The sequence below is a fragment of the Cornus florida genome, unplaced genomic scaffold (genome assembly GCF_030987335.1).
Source record: "Cornus florida cultivar Cherokee Brave unplaced genomic scaffold, ASM3098733v1 CherokeeBrave_3.0.0_Hap2_Chr07, whole genome shotgun sequence".
In the NCBI taxonomy this organism is placed as follows: Eukaryota; Viridiplantae; Streptophyta; class Magnoliopsida; order Cornales; family Cornaceae; genus Cornus; species Cornus florida.
The window spans coordinates 1197234-1217664 of NW_026775577.1; the positions used below are offsets into that span (position 1 = coordinate 1197234).

Genomic DNA, 20431 nt, shown 5'->3' on the forward strand with positions numbered 1-20431 from the left:
GCTACACGGAATATACTTTAGAAGTGTTTTCTGCACCTACTCCATTAAAACTTACAAGAGTTGCATAATTAATTCATTGTCAAGTTGGACTTAAATTGGATACTACCACAGTATACTTTCGTTACTAAGAAAACTAAAAGCAACAGAAAATAAAAATGAAGTGGCAGCCAATTGCTGCCTTCATATTCAATTGTTGTACTTGAGCTAACCATATACTTTCTCATCTTTCGAGATATGGATCCTCAAGGTATTTGCGAAAAATCCAATATTAGATTATAATTACACATTTCAACAATGGGTGATCAATCATCAGTCCCAAAGTAACGATCACCAAACTCCCCCATACCCGGTATGACACGATACTCCTCATTCAATGCCACATCAATCTCCGACGTCACAATTTTCAAGGCTGGGAACCGTTTGCAAACACACTGTATTCCCTCGGGCGCCTAATAAAGCAAAATAACAAGCAATGGAATGAGCGTCGTGGAGATAATGAAATAATATGTACTTGATACCAGTGTTAGAGAATAACTCACAGATATGAGATTTAGGAATATTATGTGGGATTCTGGAACTCCTTTCTGTATGAGTAATTCAATTGCCTGGTTAGCCGAGTTACCTTCAAGGAAATCAAATATATGTCAGTCTCCAAATATGAATATAATGCCTTAGTTATTTAAATTTGGTAGAATCATGGAAACAAAGGAGAGAAATTTTCTCAATTTCAGATGTCTGTGAAAGAAAAAATCGTCACGATGTGACTTGTCCTCCTTCCCCAAACCTATTTTTGCACAATATAGTGAGTGGCGCATATTTTAAAGATAATAATAATAATAATAATTTGTAGATACTGGAAATGGAAAAGGAGAAAAAAGTGAAGAAATGTTATTCAATAATATATATATATATATATATATATATATACACAGTTACCTGTAGCAAGAACTGGGTCCAGAAGCAAGACATGCCGTTCTAGAATATCTTTCGGAAGTTTTTCGTATATAAGCTGCTAAGTTAGAGACCATAAAGTAGGGTTACAAATTAACAGTCTGATCCGTGAGGAAATCAAAAAATCAAAGCATCTTTTTAAAATTTCTCTTAAATAATAAGGAGAAGATGAGAGAGAGGGAGAGAGAATGAATGAAATTACCTGTTTCCCATTGTCACCATCACGATGAATCAAAATTTTTCCAATTTTTATTCCTTTGCAACAAGCACGCAATGCATTCTCCATACTTTCACCACTATAAAATAATAAAGACAACTGTCAAAAATTTTATATGATGATTGATGAAGTTACCCAATGTTGGAATATGTGGTAATATTCTTGTAATAAGTATAATCAGTAGGATTGCCAATAATATTTGGTAAGCATAATTAGTGGAATTGACAAGAATATTTAGTAAGCATAATCAGTGAGAATTGACCACAATTATTGTAATTCAAATTCCACAATTATTGTAATTACATTTCCTGAAGAATATAAATATATGGGTGTAGAGATGTTAGAATTAACTTTCTACAACCCTTTCTTACATTCTACTGTCTTCTTCTTCTCTCTTTCTCTTATCTTTCCTCTCTAAACCCTAATCATCCAAAACCCTACAGTTCAACTTGATATCAGAGCCAGGTTAAGTCCTGTTCTCATCCCTCTCCTCTCAACTTGAAGGCGGCCTAGAAGTGTGCTAACGTGAGCATATTGAGGCTCAAAAGTCTTCATCCTGAATCGCCCCTCTCTAGAACATCACAGTATTTTTTCCTGATTTTGAAGCCATCTTCTAAAAAAAAAAAAAAAAAAAAGGAAGATGTTTGTTGTGATCTCGTTGATGGAGCCTTTTCTATTGGATTTTCTGCTTCCATCTATCCCAGAATGGTGCAACTAGGCAGTGTTGATGATTTTATGAAGTTTGGTTGTTTGATTTGAAGCATCCAATTCAGGTCTAATAATTACATATAATTGTTCTACTTATTTCTAGTTGGTTTTATCCTTAGATTCCTTGTTTGTTCTTTGGCTATTGTATATGTTCTTGACATTAGATGTCCGAAGTCTCTACAAGTACTGAGAAAGGTGGATTAGGCCGTGTCTCGTCCAATGTTGACAATCCATCTCTTCAGATTAGTCCTGTGAAATTGGACGGGACGAATAACTTAGAGTGGTCTCGATCATGCCTTTTGTCAATTCAAGCACATGGCCTGAGGGCTTTTTGATTGGAGAGCGCAAGAAGCCAGAGTCAACCGATACCTCTAATGATCAATGTGTGTAAGACAATTCACTGGTGATGTCTTGGTTGCTACACTCCATGCAACCACATATCGGTCATGGATACCTTCTTCTTGATTCAGCCCATAGCATTTGGACGGCTGTATCTACTCTCAGTTGGGGAATGATGCACAAGTCTATGAATTACGAAATAAGGTGCATGAAACCAAACAACAAGATATGTCAATTGCACAATACTATACTGAGCTTAATAGTCTGTGGCAAGAGTTGGATTATTATCAGGACTTTCAAGCAGAATGTGCTAGTGATAGTACCAAATTTCAAAAACTTTTGGATAAAGAGCGTGTGTGATTTTTTTGCCGGGCTTAACATGGAGTATGATCAGATTCACATTTAGGTGCTTGGTAGGGATCCCTTCCCATCTTTGAGGAAAGCTTATGCATATGTCCAGCAGAAGGAGAATCGTAGAGTCATAGGAGTGCCATGATTCACAGTATGACTCGAGATCGTTCTGCTTTATCTTATATCCCTCACAGAGACGAGCGGTCACAACAGCCTGGTGTCGATGACAAGAGTGGGGGTTCTGAGGAGGACCTACTGAAGTGTGACTTTTGTGGTAAGACAAGACACACTCTGGACTGTTGTTGGAAACTTCACAGACGTCCCACTAGAAGTTGAGGTGGAGGACGGTCTTGCTCAGCAAGGTTACATGCTCATTTGTCAGAGGTCTCGGAGACAATGTCTAAGCCAAACAGTGGGGACTCTGCCACTCTCACTGCAGATGAATTACAGACACTTCGAGGATGGTGATGGCTCGCTTCAGTACTTCATCTGCCTCAACTTCTGCTACAATCTCATCTTCTTCTAATTTTGCTCACACAGGTATATCTGCAAGTGCTTTTAGTGTCTTTCCACCCTCTCATGGGTCATTGATTCTGGAGCCTCTGATCATATGACAGGTTCTTCTAATCTTTTCTCCTCTTTTTCAACTTGTTCTGGTAAAGATAAAGTTAAGAGTTCAAATGGCTCTGTCTTCGATTTCTGGAAAGGGGCTTGTCCAATGTTCCCTGTCCATGTCACTATCTTCAGTATTCACATGTTCTAACTTTTCTTAAAAATTTGCTATCTGTGAATCGAGTCACTAAATCTCTAAACTGTTATGTGACCTTTTTTCTTATTCATCGTGTGTTTCAGGAATTGGGGACGGGGAGAACAATTAGCAGTGGTAAGGCACATAGTGGTCTACATCTGCTGGAGCCTTTTTCTGGTGATAACCCTTCTTCTCGTTTGGCTCTTCATGATGGTAATTCTCATAACACTTCAGCAGATACATCAGTAGCATAGGCGTTTGTGTCATCCTTCTATTGATGCATTAGAAAAACTTTTTCCTGATTTGGTTAAGCAGTGTAATAAAGAGAGTTTTATTTGTGATGCTTGTTAGTTTGCAAAACATCAAAGGAATTCTTATCTTAGTAATAATAATAGAAGCACTGCTCCTTTTATGATTGTTCATGCTGATGTATGGGGACTATCCAGGGTTGTTTCGCTTTCTGGCTATCAATGGTTTGTTACTTTTATTGATTGTTTTTCTAGACTTACCTGGGTATACTTATTACATCATAAAAGTGATGTGGTCGCATGTTTTCAGACATTTCACAAGATGACATGTACTCAATTTGATGCTAAAATTAATATTCTTAGAACTGACAATGGGGTGGAGTATATTAAAGGTGCCTTTCAAACATGTCTACCTGACCATGGAATTGTTCATCAAACTAGTTGTGTTAATACTCCAGCACAGAATGGCGTGGCCGAATGGAAGAATCACCATCTTCTTGAAGTAGCTCGCTCTTTACTATTCAGTATGGGTGTTCCTAAGACCTTCTGGGGTGATGTTATTCTCACTGCCACATACCTCATTAATCGGATGCCTTTGAGAGCTCGACTTTATGGTTCCTGTTGAGTTGCTTCAAGGTAATGGAAACATCCATTCCATTCCTCCCCGAGTTTTTGGAAGTGTGTTTTTTGTTCATGATTCACAACGTTCTAGAGGGAAGCTTGATCCCAAGACACTATAATGTGTGTTTATTGGATATTCGGTAACACAAAAGGGATACAAGGGCTACCATCCTCCTCCTAGAAAACTTTTGTTAGCTTGGACGTCACTTTTCACGAGTCTGAGCCATATTTTCTTCCTTCAAAACCATCTCTTCAGGGGGAGAATGTGGAGGAGGAAGAGACGTTTTTTCATTCTGAAGCTTATATTCCTATTCCTGTTCAAGCCCAAGCTCAGGAGGAATCCGGAAAACAAGTGGAAGATTACACCATTCATAATAAGGGGGAGCAAGGTGAAGAACAAGCTGATTATAGGAGATTAGATAAGGAGAATTTGCCAAGGTATTCTCGTCCGCCTAGATGTCAGATGGAGCAGATTCCCTCCCACTCATGTGCCTCCACCACACCGGTTGCAATCTCCAACTCCAATTTCAGAACCCAATGTACCTCCTCTCCCATCAGGTGATAAGTCCTCTCTTATTCCTATTGTCGATAATAATGACCTTCCAATTGCTGTTAGAAAGGGAATCAAGAGTTGTACTCGCCTGTCTCAACATCTTATTTCTAATTTTGTTTCCTATGATTCTTTATCTCCTTACTTTCGTGCATTTGTTTCCTCTGTCTTCTATAACTATTTCTCAAAGTTGGAAAGAAGCTCTTGCAGATCCCAAGTGGGAGAAATTATTCATTGCAACCGTTACAACAATGACGTGGTGCAACAGACGACTACAAACACTCCACCAAAGCAAAGTTGACCTACAATAGAACCAAAAAGCTTAGATATGTGCTTTGGTGGAGTGTTTGTAGCTGTCCGTTGCACCACGTCATCGTTGCAACGGTTACAATAAATAATTTCTCCCCAAGTGGAAAGAAGCAATGGTAGAAGAAATGAGAGCTTTAGGGAAGAATGGGACATGGGAGCTCGTTCCACTTCCAAATGACAAAAAAAATTGTTGGATGCAAGTGGGTTTTTACTGTGAAGCAGAAAGGAGATGGAACTATAGAGAGATACAAGGCATGTCTAGTTGCTAAGGGGACCCAAACATATGGCATCGATTATCGAGCGACATTTGCACCAGTAGCTAGGATGAACTCCATCCGAGTGCTTTTGTCATGTGCAGCCAATTTAGGGTGAAGTTTTCAGCAATTAGATGTGAAGAATGCATTCCTTCATGGGGATCTCAAGGAAGAAGTCTACATGGAGGTTCCACCAGGATTCTCTTCTATGACCACTAAAGGAAAGGTATGCAAATTAAAGAAGGCACTTTATGGCTTGAAGCAGTCCCCGAGAGCCTGGTTTGACCGATTTTGTAGGGCCATGATCAGTGCTATTAAAGGTCAAGGCGCTGGAGGTCCTTTGGAGCCTAGGCGCGAGGTGCGCGCCTAAGTGAAGTGAGGCGCACAATTGAAAATTTAAACTACCATAATAATATTCATATCTCATAAGTCATATCAATATTCTAAAAATTAATATCAAATATAAAAAAGTAAATCTATCAACTATACAAGCATCCAACAACCATAAAAAAAGCACAAATTTGTTTTCTTGAAAGGCAAAGCAAAATGTGTTTTTTTGAATGGCAAAACAAAGCACGAAAAGAAATAAATATGTTAACAAAAAAAAAAAAAAAAAAAAAAAGAACTGACGTGTCGTCGTCGTTCATCTCTGCAACTAGGGCTTCGTCTTCGTCTCACAATCTCATTAGATCGCTACTCGATTAACACTTTGACTCTTGGGCTTTCTTATTTTTTTTATTCTTTTGAACAAAAGTTCCTTCTATCGTATGCATGGGATTTCTTTTTTGTTTATTAAGTTGCCAAAAGTACCCTTTTTGGCTTAAGAAATAGAACAATCGCATTTTTTTAAACATATATCAGTGAGGCGCGCCTCACAAACAGGACGAGGCACAACCGAGGTGCGCGCCTAGTAAACATCAGTGAGCCTAGGATGACAACAGACACTAAACCTGAGCCTCGAGCCGCGCCTTTAACACTGGCCATGATCAAGTTTGGATACAAGCAAAGTAATGATGATCATACCATATTCATTAAGTGTGCTAAGGGCAAGATCACTGTTCTTATTGTATATGTAGATGACATTGTGGTAACATGAGATGATTTTGAGGACGTGTCCAGGTTAAAAGCTCACTTAGCCCAGGAATTTGAGATCAAAGATTTGGGGAATTTACAATATTTTCTTGGGATAGAGGTTGCAAGATCTGATAAAAGCATCATTATATCTCAAAGGAAATATATTCTAGAGATGAATCATCGTCTTCGGAGTGGCGATGGCAAACAAGTGGACAAGATAAGATATCAGAGATTGGTTGGGAAACTTATATCTTTATCTCACACTCACCCATACATAGCAAATGCAGTGAGTGTTACTAGCCAATTTATGCATGACCCTCGCACCACTCATTTAGAGACTATGTATCGCATTATGAGATATTTGAAGTCTACACCTGGAAAAGGGATCTTATTCTCCAGTCATGCACATTTGAAATTGGAAGCTTTCACAGATGCAGATTGAGCAGGCTCAATTGATGATAGACGGTCCACCACAGGTTATTGCACCTTTATTGGTGGAAAGTTGGTTACTTGGAGGAGCAAAAAACAATCTGTAGTGGCTAGGTCAAGTGCAGAAGCAGAATACAGGGCTATGGCTCATGGGGTATGTGAACTCGTGGATTCAGACCTTGATGAGTGATTTGGGTGTTGTAATGGATGATGGTCCTATGAGACTTTATTGTGACAATAAAGCGGACATTAGCATTGCACATAACCCGGTTCAACATGATAGATCGAAGCATATTGAGATTGACAAGTATTTCATCAAGGAGAAGTTGAATCATGGAGTGATCTGTATGCCTTTCGTAAAGTCAGAAGAACAACTAGCTAATGTTTTCACCAAGGGTTTGAGTTCTAATTCATTTCATTCTATTGTAGGCAAGTTGGGCATGAGAAATATCTATGCACCAACTTGAGAGGGAGTGTTGGAATATGTGGTAATATTCTTGTAATAAGCATAATCAGTGGGATTTGACAACAATTATTGTACTTACATTTCCTGAAGAAAATAAATATATGGGTGTAGAGATGTCAGAATTAACTGACAACCGTTTCTTACATTCTACTATGTCTTCTTCTTTCTCTCATCTTTCCTCTCTAAACCCTAATCATCCAAAACCCTATAATTCAACTCCCAACTATAAAAGCACAACTCCTTTACCAATTATGAGAATGGGAACAAACAAAACAGAAAACTGCTAGTGAACCAAGTCCCAAGGAAAGACATTATTTCTTTTCTTCTTTCATTTATTGTCTAGTGTGGGTTAATAAGCAACATAGCTTAATGTGGAATAGGGAGAAGAAAGGGGAAAATATATTTATGTTTCATGCATATATAAGTCCAGCCAGTGAGAATCCCTGCAACACCCAAAGTAGAGTACAGTACTAATGGCAAGTAAGCCAATAATAGTTTTGATTAAACAAGACACGAATCTAAAGGGAGGAACTAGCTTTATTAACATGCCTATCTTATTTACATCAACAAATGAAGAATTAACAATTTCCAAATAACCACTTCATCAATACCTCACTTAACCCTCACCTTCGCACAATGGAAACTCCACACAATTTCTTGCAAAAGTCAACACCAGTATAAACCGATCCTGCAATAGAATGTCAGAAATTTGTTAAAGATATGCAAAACATTCTTTTTATTTTCTGGGTAGACAATTAATAAAACAAGGGAAAATTGGTTAATAGAATGATAAAAGCTTGGGCTCCCAATAATGAGGATGCGGTTTCAAGTCAAACGGTAAACACTTTGCACAAATAATGCAGAAAGTTACGTGTATATCCAGTCTGCCCATCCCTATACCCTCACTATGAATTATGGACATAGATACGAGATACGGGCATGACACCAAAAGGATACAGTGATACGAGAAATTCTTAACTAGTAAGCTATGAATATGGCAAGGACACTGCAATATAATGTACATATATTATATGAATGTAGACATGTAAACTAAATTTATATGTATACATGTATAAATTTAAAAAAATTGTTTGTCATGTTATATATATATTGTTACTAATATTTCCTTATAAAAATTATGATCAACAAGTTCATAGTAACATTACATAAGACATAAATGTTGAACCAAGTTAAGCATCATGTATTCTTATTATATCTCAATATTTAAAAAATAATAAATAAATAAATCTAAGATTATCTCTAAGAATTATGCTATAATATTATACTAGAAAAAGTTACATTTTAACATTTTAATAATCAAAGTATCTGCCAAGTTTCACATATGTAAACTAAATAAATACAAAAATCATTTCCAAATAATAGATAATATCAGACACATATCCATGAGTAACCAAGAATCGTCTATCTAATAAAGGTACGGCCCCATTATAGGAGTATCTATGCTTTATAGCACCATCAATTAACGAGACCACACTAAATAATGCCATTTTTACCATTTAAGAATACAACACCAAAAAAGTTGCACAATTGAACAATTTAAGGTAGAAACGAAACACAAAAATAAAGATGTTATGAGGATGTTATGAGTTGTCAAATTTTAGTGATTTAAAGTTACATTACACAACTACTGCAGGAGAGGAGAAGCATAATGAATGAGAAGAATAAGAACGAAAAATTTGCGAAATTTATATAGATATTTTTCAAATTCGTTTGACATCCTCTTCAATAGAACATTAATTATAATTTTCCAAAAAGCATAAGAAAACAGCTGCTTGCTAAAAAGATGATAAAAATTAGGAAAAAAAAAAAAAAGATGATAAAAAACCTAATATATTGATATGCCTAGGAAATAATATCAATCATGGTCATTAGTTATTTCTCTACAATAGCTAATCCCAATTTTTTGGTTCTGGCACCTAAATCATTTTTGCCACATGTAGAGGCATATCTTTGTTCTAAAAGATGCCATCACATCAGGTTAGTCAATGTTACACAAAATTATACCTTATCAAGATGACAGGACAAAATAATCAATTTTAATAATTTAACGCATACATGGAATTTAAGGAACATTCAATTATTTTCAGTTTTCCATTTGATATATTATATTATGAAGTAAAATTCTCCAAGATGAAAAACTTGAATCAAAGAAATTATCCTACATAGTCCAAAAACTCATCGCAAACACACATGCGCACATACACCAAAGAGAAGGAGTAGAATCAAGCTCACGCCTAATTCTTCTCCATCCCCCTAAAACACACCTGTTGGAGTGACTACTTGCTTCTCAGTAAAAGGTAAATGGCCAAGCCCATGCTCCACAACCTGATAGTCAACATTTATATAAATAATCATGTCTGGTAATGTTTATTATCATAAAGCTGTTGAGTTTTGGTCAATCAATAAATTTTGATAAGCTAAATAGCAGAATTACCAGTCGTATAAGCCGATCTGAATAGAATACAAAATCATGTTTTGAAATATCCCGATCTCGAATCAGTGTATGCATACCTCTAATCTGTAATATGGGTGTCCATTATGAGCATAATGATACCAAGGACCAGAGAGAACTGGATGTCCAAACATCAATTAAATTGCATTTTAGATCATAGAGAATAGAAGAAACTTCTAAAGATATAAACTCCTTTCTTTCCCTTCAGATCAATATAAATGACTGATATTTAACATGGACTCCAACTGTTAAATCCCTGATTGTTGCTATTGCTGTTGTTATTTGACCCTTGAGTTACTTGTATAATAACTTAAATGAGCCATCACCCTAAAAAAGAAAACCACTTTAATATGTGTTTCCATTCTCTTTCATTGTTTAGCTGTACACAATTTGATTTGATAGCATTCTGTATCTATCCAAGATGTCACTATTTTCTTTACTCCTTATAAATCTGGATCACTCATAATTAAATGGTATCAGCTAGGTTTGGAGCGAAGGCCCATTAAACAGATGACAATTGATGTAACATAAAGATAACATTTTTTGTGCTTGGTACAGATAAGCCAAAAGCACCATTAGAAATGTATGATGACACCAACCCAAAAGGGAATAAAAGGCATACCTGAAATGTTGACTGAATAACAGTCACATTGGGAAATATTTTGCAGAGGTCATGCTGACCAAGCTTTGTGCGAATATGTTGGACAATTAAATCAATAGCAACGTGATTATCACCTCCTCGGGGGATGATTACATCAGCATACTTCTTTGAAGGAAGAACAAAATCATCAAAAGCAGGTTTGACAAACTTTGCATACTGCACAGTTAACAAGATTATTGCAAGATTCTTATCCATTATAAGGTGACAAAAAAGAGAGATAGTAAATCACAAACTCACTAGTTAATCAACTAAAAGCAGCTATACGAACATCAGTGCAAAATTGGAAACAAATAAAAATGATGAGTTACTCCTACACCATTTCTAGGGCTGCAAATGAATGGAGCCCTTCATGAACGTCTCAGGTCAGCTCTTTAAAAGCTTGGCCATTGTTCGTTTGTTAAGTAAATGAATTGAGCTCCTAAAGCTTGTTCGTTTGTTAAGTAAATGAATTGAGCTCCTAAAGCTCTAACATTTACTAAATGAGCCAAGCCTGAATAGTATGCGCTTGGCTCACTATAGGCTTGTGAACAAGCCATAAAATTACATAATTTTAAGGCCCAATATGTTCAAATTTCTTATATAATATAAGCTTAGCCCAAATCCATATACGTTTCAAGAGAACGCCCATCAAGCCCTTCTTACAAATAAAGCCCATTAGCCCAAACCTCTCTCTCTCTCTCTCTCTCTCTCACACACACACACAACAAAACAAAACAAAACAAAACAAAAAAAAAAAAAAACCTTTTAATTCGGCTTAAATCTTTAATAGATCAAAATTTTAAAAGCTAACCCTGATGATCTGATCTTATCTTTCACTTCTACACAACCTTAGCTGCAGCCATCCACCTCAATAACCAAACTGGCAACCCATTCAACAATGACCACAACCATCAACCACACTCCACTGATTGCAACAACACCTTGATCGAGGTTAGCTTTATACATTTTCCTTTTTCTCTCTCATATGATCTCACCCTTCCTCATTTGACTTGAACCAGTATCAACAGTGGACTCATTAATGTTGTTGGGTTGCATGAGAGGGGGCAGATCGAGAATCAACACACAAGGTCAGAGCAATGATCTCATCCATCACTGAAACTGTAAGGTTTAAATTTATAGATATACACAGATACATCTATTCTATACTACTGGATATGTAAATCTGCATGTGCAAATCTTACGCAAAAACAAGCTTGAGCCCAGCCGAAACTGAGCTCGTTGATACATGTCAACAGAGCTTGACTGTGCACAAGCTTAGCTCAAACATACCTCCAAGTATGGCAAGGGTGAGCTAGGACATGCCAAAGCTCAGCCTGGCTTAATTCATTTGCAACCCTAACATAATCCAGATAAATACACAAGATCTCACCACTGAGTTGGACAAATCCTGAGTATCAACCTTCTACCATACCTGGTAAACTCTCAATGTCAGCAGTTCTGAAAACCTATATAACATTTGAGACTATTGTTAGCTCCAAGCCCAAACTAGTAATAGACTACATTCTTTGCAATAAAAATCCTCTTGTAAATTCAAAGGGGCACAACTCCCTAGAGCACAAGCAATTTGCTGTAGCACAAATTAAGTGTAGCATCAATGTGGTGCAACTCCATCCATACGAACGTTTTCCACATTTCTGCCTAGTGACTTTTCATATATATTTAAGGTCATTGATTAAAACCCCTAAGATGCAGAGGTCAAAATCCATGCACGCATTCATAGCAAAAACTACAGAACCTTGCACGAGAAATTCAACTTCTACCACAACAGAAAACATAGACAAAAGTCCCTGATAGTGTCTTCCCGGAAAATTATCAAGAACCAGTTACACCTCAAGATACCTCAAGTCCCCGATGTCGATTTCGGTGCTTAAATTCTCAATTCTTTCCACTCTTTTTTGTTGGGTTTCAGGGAGAGATCAGAGATCATTGGAGGAGATTGTTGTCTTTTTGGCCTCCTTGAAGGCTTGAGGCCGTTGTGGTCTTTTGTATTTTTCTTGGGATCCGCTCCCCTTTTGAGCTTTTTTTAATAAAATTTTGTTTATCAAAAAAAAAAGATTTTAGTAGCATCAGTTGCAACTTGCAACAAGTGAAGACATAGACAACTGAATGCAACTATGAAACCAACAAACCCCTTAATGAACTGAACCAAGAACGTCAACTATCAACCAGAAAAGTACTTCCGGCAGTAACAAGTCAGAAACCCTAGGAGAGGCTTAAGCCTTAAACTATTAACAAATAGTTAATCACAAAAATAATAACAGTAATAATAAGAGTAATAATAACAACAACAAAGAAAAGGGGCTTGCCTGCTCAAGCACCGAGTTTACATCCCTTCCCCTCTCAACTGTGTCACGCCTTATTCTACGAGCAAGCCTCACATCAGCGTCTATGAAGAAGTATAGACCAGCAAATAAAATAGTCAGACAGAATTAAATGGGCAAAATCGGTAGATATAATAATAGAGAATTCTAACAAATTAATAAGAATCTCATCAGTTTGATGCAAAAATTAATATCAGTGTAGTAATAAGGTGCAATGAGATTACGTGCCAAAGCCTCCTCATAGCTAGCAGTAAAACTAAGTTTAGAGAACTAAGGAGACTTGCTCTTTAGTAACTGATCCATCAGTGTCCGATTTCGGTAGTAAATTCTTATAGCAGTAAAAACAACCATAGAGAACTAATAGACTTGCTCTAAATTTAATATACTAATCCCTCAGTGTCCAACTATGGTAGTAAGTTCTTAACTACTTGATCTAGATTGAGGAAAGGTCTAGTGATTCACCAAAAAGTCATCAGAGTTAACAAAGTATTACCACAACTACAAAAAGGTCATCTGTGTTTATAGGAGGCCTTGGCCAGAACCTGATTTCGGTAGTAAATTCTTATAGCAGTAAAAACAACCATAGAGAACTAATAGACTTGCTCTAAATTTAATATACTAATCCCTCAGTGTCCAACTATGGTAGTAAGTTCTTAACTACTTGATCTAGATTGAGGAAAGGTCTAGTGATTCACCAAAAAGTCATCAGAGTTAACAAAGTATTACCACAACTACAAAAAGGTCATCTGTGTTTATAGGAAGCCTTGGCCAGAACCTACCCACTATGGATGCCAGAACCAATGTTAGTTGCTGAACCAAACAAGCCAATGTGAGCATCAAAACAAGACTAGATTTTTGGGCAAGAAAGAAACTGACTGATGGTAGACATAAAATAGTCATCCCAAGATCTAAAAAGCCTCAAGGAGTAAGGCGTGATCTAGATAGCTGAGGCTTTCATATCACATTTATTATGACCACTAAGCCTTGAGATACGCTAACATTATTCAACACTGTATGCTCGTTCTACATAAAATCACTTGAAAATTATGCACAAGTTGAAAGAAAAATAGCTATTGCTATGACAAAACTAAACATGTATACAGCATTGCAACTACAACACCCTAGATAATGTAACTAAAACAGCTATAAATTGATATTCAAAATGAATAACACAGAGATGCAAAAACAATAATGATGATAACAAAAGCAACAACCAGATGCAAGATTCAGAACCTGTGTCTACAAAAATCTTCATATTCATCAAATTGCGGACACGTTGGTCATGGAAAACCAAAATACCCTCCAAGATAATAACATCAGATACATTTACCTGACAAAGACTTTGAATTAGTATTCTAAAATAAGTTGAAGGGAACTTCATAAATGAAAAATGGATTCCTATATATAATAATAATAATATTATTATTATTATTGCTAATCTCTCTCTCTCCAAACCGCACCCCCCTCCCTCCCTCCCCCAAACCGCACCATACACACAGATCAAAACCCTGCAATTTATTTCATGGGATTAAGATAACCAATGCGCTCATTTTGTCAATGAACCAATCATAAAAAATTTACAAAGAAGAAGAACAAGAGTTCATTAAGAAGGTTATGAAAATTGGCAGCTCAGTTTGCACACTATACATAAACAACGGAAGCACATAAGTTACATAACCCAAAATTCTACAGAGACTCACCAATATCAGACAACAAATTCTACAAATTTTACAAGCCTGTTATTTCTAGTTTAGAGAAGGAAAAGATGAACATAAAACACATACTATGGATCCTGACAAAAATATAACAAGTTCACAAGATGTATGGATGCAAGTAACAGAGTAGCAATAACATATCTTAAACAGATTCTTATATTGAATAAATGAAAGGGAAAATTCTAAATTTACCCTAGGCATCTTGTAAAAACCAATAACAGCAACCTGAGATCTGAAATGGATGGTAATCAGTATTCAAATTGTTTAAAAAGAGGACCCAAAAATAAAAACACTCCTTGCAAAATAGAAATGTCCTTGCTGTAATACCTCCCTAAAGTAATTTCTCGTATCGCAGGCAAAATACTACTCTTTTCCCTTTTTCATTACAAAAATTGCTACACATGAAACTCAACAGCATGCCAATGAACTTGGAAAGTTATTGACAAGTTCACGTTATATTGTGTTAAAGTTGAAGACATTACCAAGGACTAGTTGAAGATAAAAAAAATAAAAAAAAAAGACTATGGGTTAAGATAAAAACAAAGACAAAATGGCTTATTTAAAAATTTAAAAATAAAAAATAAAAAATACAAGGCCCTAGACAAGGTTATGGTGGAAATGATCAACCTAAAGTCGAGTTGATGCTTTCATGAGTTATAACTAAAATATGATTAACTAGTATTAATAAAATGTTTTAGTTGCATATATGGACAATTAGCGCAATACTCAATAGACTTTCAGCCTGATGACTCAAAGGTACTTACACTATGATGCATGCTACCAAAACTTTTACTTACTGTACCAAGAAATAATAATTTTGATCTTCTCATTCCCCTTGCATCACCCTCAATGTAAACCATGCTACTTTTGCTTATTAGTTCAACTATTGATCTTCAATGCACATAACCATACAAACCTAGGGATACATCTCTAACCGTTGGTTCTTCCACCATATCACCAATGTATTCATTTATAATTTTATTCTTTCTTTGTTTCACCGTATTCAATAGCGATATAAACATCAACACAGTCACTCTCAGTTTATTAACATGTCACTGTTTTGTCATCCAACATTTCGTCTCATGAAGCTGGCTAATATAATAATACAGCCGTCCCATAATAAGCGTTGGCCCCTTGAATTTTACAAAATTTATCCAACAAAATTATACATTCACTTTATCGATTTGAAAAGATTTTCAAAACTTAATAACAATTTTGGAGAAGTTGAAATTTGAACATCTAAAAAGAAAGGTGGACAATTATTTTAAGACATACTAAAGAAGAAAGCAGCTATGGGACGGAGGGAGTAGTTTTATAAGATTTATCTTTCAAATAATGTAGTTTTTTCTATAAGTTACCTTTCAATTCTAAACGTATAATCATACACTCTATCAAAACCACTCGTCCACTTAAACCATATGAATAATTGAGTCTAAATAGCACAACTGTTCATTTTTTTGGTATCTTTTAACTCTCGATCTTCACTAAATCCACACTTATTTCCTAGTCTAGCTATAGATACATTCCATATATTCAATTTATTACCACTAAAACCCTCTCAATTCTAGAGTTAATGGCTGCATCATGCAGGCTTATACCTCCTGATTTCATCTTCTTCGAAGCATTTTTAAATCTTATACACCCTAGTCTTGCAAAGAAATTTGTTTTTTTCCAATTTTCTTAAAGATATCATATTCTTTTAACCCGTGGTTTCCTTTAACAACTGCTCAAGGTAACTTCTCTACCTTTCTCTAATAATCTAATTTCATCATCTCCATCAAGACCATTAATCCTCACTCTTATGCTCTTATGCAATTAATGTGATTAAATTCTCTAATTTTACTCTCCTATAAATTCGTATACATTGTTCTCCCCATCATTTTTCCTATTTCCGAAGAAAAATTGTTGCACGCTCTATACTTGTCATCTTGTACTATTTTTAACTTGCTTGTTTTAATATTTGTACCGTTCAAAACTTTCTTCATTTCTAATCTTAGAACACCCACTTCTTGTTTTTCTTATGGATTAAAAGTACCTATTCCACCACCAAGTTTCCTTAGATAATGATGTCTCACTTCGATTATCTAAGATCCTCTTTTGTTATTATTTCATACATTGGGAATCCTATTTCATGGTACATTAGATTAGTCAATCCCCGTATACCCATCAAAAATAATAATAAAAATATATATATATAAAAATAATAAGCACCTTTCAAAACACATTTCAAGGAATAAAACAAGGCACAACTTACAAAAAGAAAGCCTTTATAGTTTATATATCACAGTAAAAAAAAAATAAAAAAAAAATAAAAAAAAAAAGAGGAGTGAGGTAATAATAGAAGTGCCTTTACAAAGATAGTTTAGCTTAAATTCACTACAACTATCTTGCCGTGACAATTTGAACATTCCAACACCTAAGGGTTGCAGTATAAGCACATAGTGGAGCCTTAATGCAAAAATAATAATAAATAAAAATAAAAAATAGAAAAAATAAAATGGGATTTCCTACACATATTGCAAAGTACATACCTGCCGGAAACTTTCTGAACACCTACGATGATTTTTAAAATCATATATGGGAACATGGACAGATTGGCCACATTTGAGCTTCCCAACACACTCCAGGAGCTGCTCAGTGTCAAAGGCATCTACAGAGAAACTAACATAGGATTATAAAGCTTGCAGAAAATTCACCCCTGCAGGACGCTGGTGAAATGTGGTTGCATGATAAATTCAGCAAAGTTGAGAAATTTACAACACCAGATCTTGCTTTTTTTGATAAATACACTAGATCTTACTTTACAAATGAATATCAACTAAAGGACCTAAAGCAATATTAAACAAAAAATTTGATTACCGGGATGATCAAAATTATACTCATGTACGCGTTCAGATTCTTCAGCTGTCAAGCCTCGATAAAATGAATCCTACAGAATAACCATACAAACATACATCAGGAAATTCATTTAGAATTATTCTGCATTAAAAAATCTATTAACAATTAATTTCCGTTAATGTTTCTTGAGAAATTATATTTTTAACCTTAATGAAAAATCTAATTCGAGGAATCTACACGTGTTGTTTACTCACTATGTATCAGGCATTTTAATCAACACAATTGACGACAAATTAAGGTATCTTCAATGATTAAGACGATTCATCCATGATATTGATGGTTTCTTAATTAGTTTGTCAGGCCAGCTGATATCAAACAGATGAGCTGATCTTAAACTATATTACATTCTTTCCATGTAAGCACCTCCATGCATCATACAATATTAGGACCCTATAATATCACATTCAGGGAAACAACAAAAACTGTCAAGCACTCAAGCACATGTAAGAGATTCTTTTCTTCTTCATTTTTTCTTTTTCATATTCTTTTTTCTTTTCTTTTTTTTAATATTTTATTAGTTTTTAAGAACCTTCGTACACACTTCTACTCTACGGGCATCTATTTGTGTTAGCTTTCAATATATCTAATATCAGCATGTGGACAAAGCCTGCCTTTTCATTTTACCCAAATGCCAGAAAGAGGAATCACAAGAGCCACCAGGATGCAGCAGAAACAATTTGGACATTAGTCTACAGGCATCTATTTGTGTAGCTTTCAGCCTTTCAAAATATCTAATATCAGCATGTGGACAAGCCTGCTTTTTCATTTTAACATAAGGCCATTATCGACATCCCCCATTATCAGAAAGAAGTATCTACATTGGATAAGTTAAATACCTGACATGGTTTTTCCAACCAAAGTTAGTCTACCCATTTTCTTGTTATCCTTATTTATTCTTCCTGGTAATCATTCATTTATTGTCCAATACCACTCATCAACAAGCTGAGTTATATATATATATACTATTGGTGTAGGCTTGTTTGCTTTAGGGCGTCAGTTGTGGCTTGACTTCTTTCTTTAAGTTCAGCTAGTTGATATCGAGAAAGCTCCTTAATGGCCACCTCATCCCTGTTCTCCGTCCTGGGGTTCTAAGCGACCGAAGCTTGGAACAATAGCTTATATATCTTTGATTCCCAAACCCCTTGTTAGCTCCATGACTCATGGTAGGGCCTTTCTCTATAGAAAAAATGTCTCATAACGGCATGAATATCGTTTCCTATGTCAATAGTATTGCACTTCTTTAAATAATCCAATTCCTAAATAAGGAGTAAACTCAAATAGAAAATCTCTCTCTCTCTCTCTCTCTCTCTATATATATATATATATATATAACTGGGATGTCCGGGGCTTTGCCCTGACTAATACACGGGACCCGTGCAAAGCGATCACTCCACACGAATTGGGCAAGGCTCGGACTATGTCTGCGGTCATGGCCCCTAAGGGAAAAAAAATAGTAGAAAATAAGGTACAAGCTAATAAGAGAAACTAAGGTACAAGCCCAAAAGTTGTTGAGATCAATAAACAATTGTACTATAGCATTCAGAGGAGTATTATTCTATAAAGCTATTAAAGAATGACATTCGTTCTCAACAAATATCAAAGTGCATTCATCAGAATCAACAAAATTGAATATAGAATAAGCTCCAGCACACTTACACACCTGATTGACAAGCACAACCCGATGATCATGGAGCTGTTGAATTATCATGTCGCACACTGTCGTCTTCCCGGAAGCCGTACCACCAGAAACCCCTACTCAATTACCATAAATAAATAAATAAATAAATAACGCCATCAAACTCAAAAATTCTAACCAAAAGCCCCAAACTACAGCAAACTGATACTGAAGACACACAATAAGGCATGCAATTGTTAAGAAAACAAGAGAAAACATTGAGATCGTTCAATTGGATATATGTAATTCCTCATCCATAGATTTTTTTTCTCAGGAATCAAACGGAAAAAGTGAGTGAGAGTTACCTATAACGAATGGTTCTTTGGGGACGTTAGAAGAGTCAGATAGGGCTGAGGAAGGAGTAGTAGGGACGGACGAAGAGCGAGGTACAGACGACGTAGAGCGGAGTTTGTCGAGTCGGAGGCCTGAGAAGTGAGGTCCCGACGCTGCCTCCATCGCGTAATCGATCGACGACGTCTCCTCCTGCATTCCGACTCTCTCTCTCTCTATATATATATAACTATATATTTTCTCTCTCTAGCTTGAATACGTTCTCTCTCACACTCTCCCCGAGCAGTTGTTCTCAGGAATTTTTTTTTTTTTTTCGAAATGTGAAGCTAAAGTTGTTCTCAGGAATTGTTAAAAAGACGAAGAAGACGAAACCCGAACGTTTCTATCACTTGTCGCGATACTCACCCCACTACCTTTTTTTTTACTTTTTGTACAATCTCTACAATTATACTCACCCCACTACCTTACAATTTGACTTTTTGAGTTGCGCAAAAGAATATATGCGCATTGCCGATGCCAAATGCTTTGTTGGGTACCAAGATACAAGTTGTGAAATTGACAATTTGAGCCCTAGGTTTTTTTTGTGTTTTTTTGTTTTTTGGGGGGGAAGGTAATTTGAGCCCTACATTCTAATTGAAAAGAAGAATAAACTAAGCCACAAACAGACCCTTATGCCCCATTTAATATGCCTTTTGTTTCCGTTGTTTTTATTTTTGGACTGCTAGAGTGTCGATTTTAACAACAAAAACATGTTTAGTGTTACCTTGTTTTATTTTACACATAACTAAAACACTCTGTGAACAGTGACCCAAAACTAAAACACAAAAAAATTATTTTTTCTTATTTTAACAACTGTTCAAGGCCCAAAATCATAACTATGATGTTTGTGTTTTCGATTTTTTTCCAAAACACTCCCATAGCAAAAACACTATTTCTGTTTTAGTCAAAAAATAAAACGTCAAAAACAAAGCGCATGTCAAACGGGCCCAATCTCGAATGTGCGCAAGTACAATTACAACGAAACATCGTTCCCAAACGTGCTTTCGATTTTTTTCCAAAACACTCCTATAACAAAAACAGTATTTCTGTTTTAGTCAAAAACAAAGTGCATGTCAAACGGCCCAATCTCGAA

General features: G+C 35.8%; 1 protein-coding gene across 3 annotated transcripts; it reads right to left on the reverse strand.

Annotated features, from left to right (window-relative positions):
- Nucleotides 1-68: 68 nt before the first annotated feature.
- LOC132315661 (uridine/cytidine kinase UKL1, chloroplastic) lies at nt 69-19721 on the reverse strand. Of its 3 annotated transcripts, none has more exons than XM_059814001.1 (14): nt 19314-19721; nt 18994-19085; nt 17295-17364; nt 16967-17085; nt 13954-14050; nt 12706-12785; nt 10361-10501; nt 9721-9804; nt 9551-9611; nt 7893-7953; nt 1154-1247; nt 937-1009; nt 540-622; nt 69-449 (listed from the first exon to the last, which is right to left on the reverse strand). In XM_059814001.1, the coding sequence occupies exons 1-14, from the start codon at nt 19495-19497 to the stop codon at nt 303-305; spliced, it is 1386 nt and encodes a 461-aa protein (XP_059669984.1). In that variant the 5' UTR covers nt 19498-19721; the 3' UTR covers nt 69-302. The 3 variants fall into 3 exon arrangements, with proteins under 3 accessions (XP_059669984.1, XP_059669983.1, XP_059669982.1); XM_059814000.1 differs by having other exon boundaries at nt 10361-10504; XM_059813999.1 differs by having other exon boundaries at nt 10361-10555.
- Nucleotides 19722-20431: the final 710 nt, after the last annotated feature.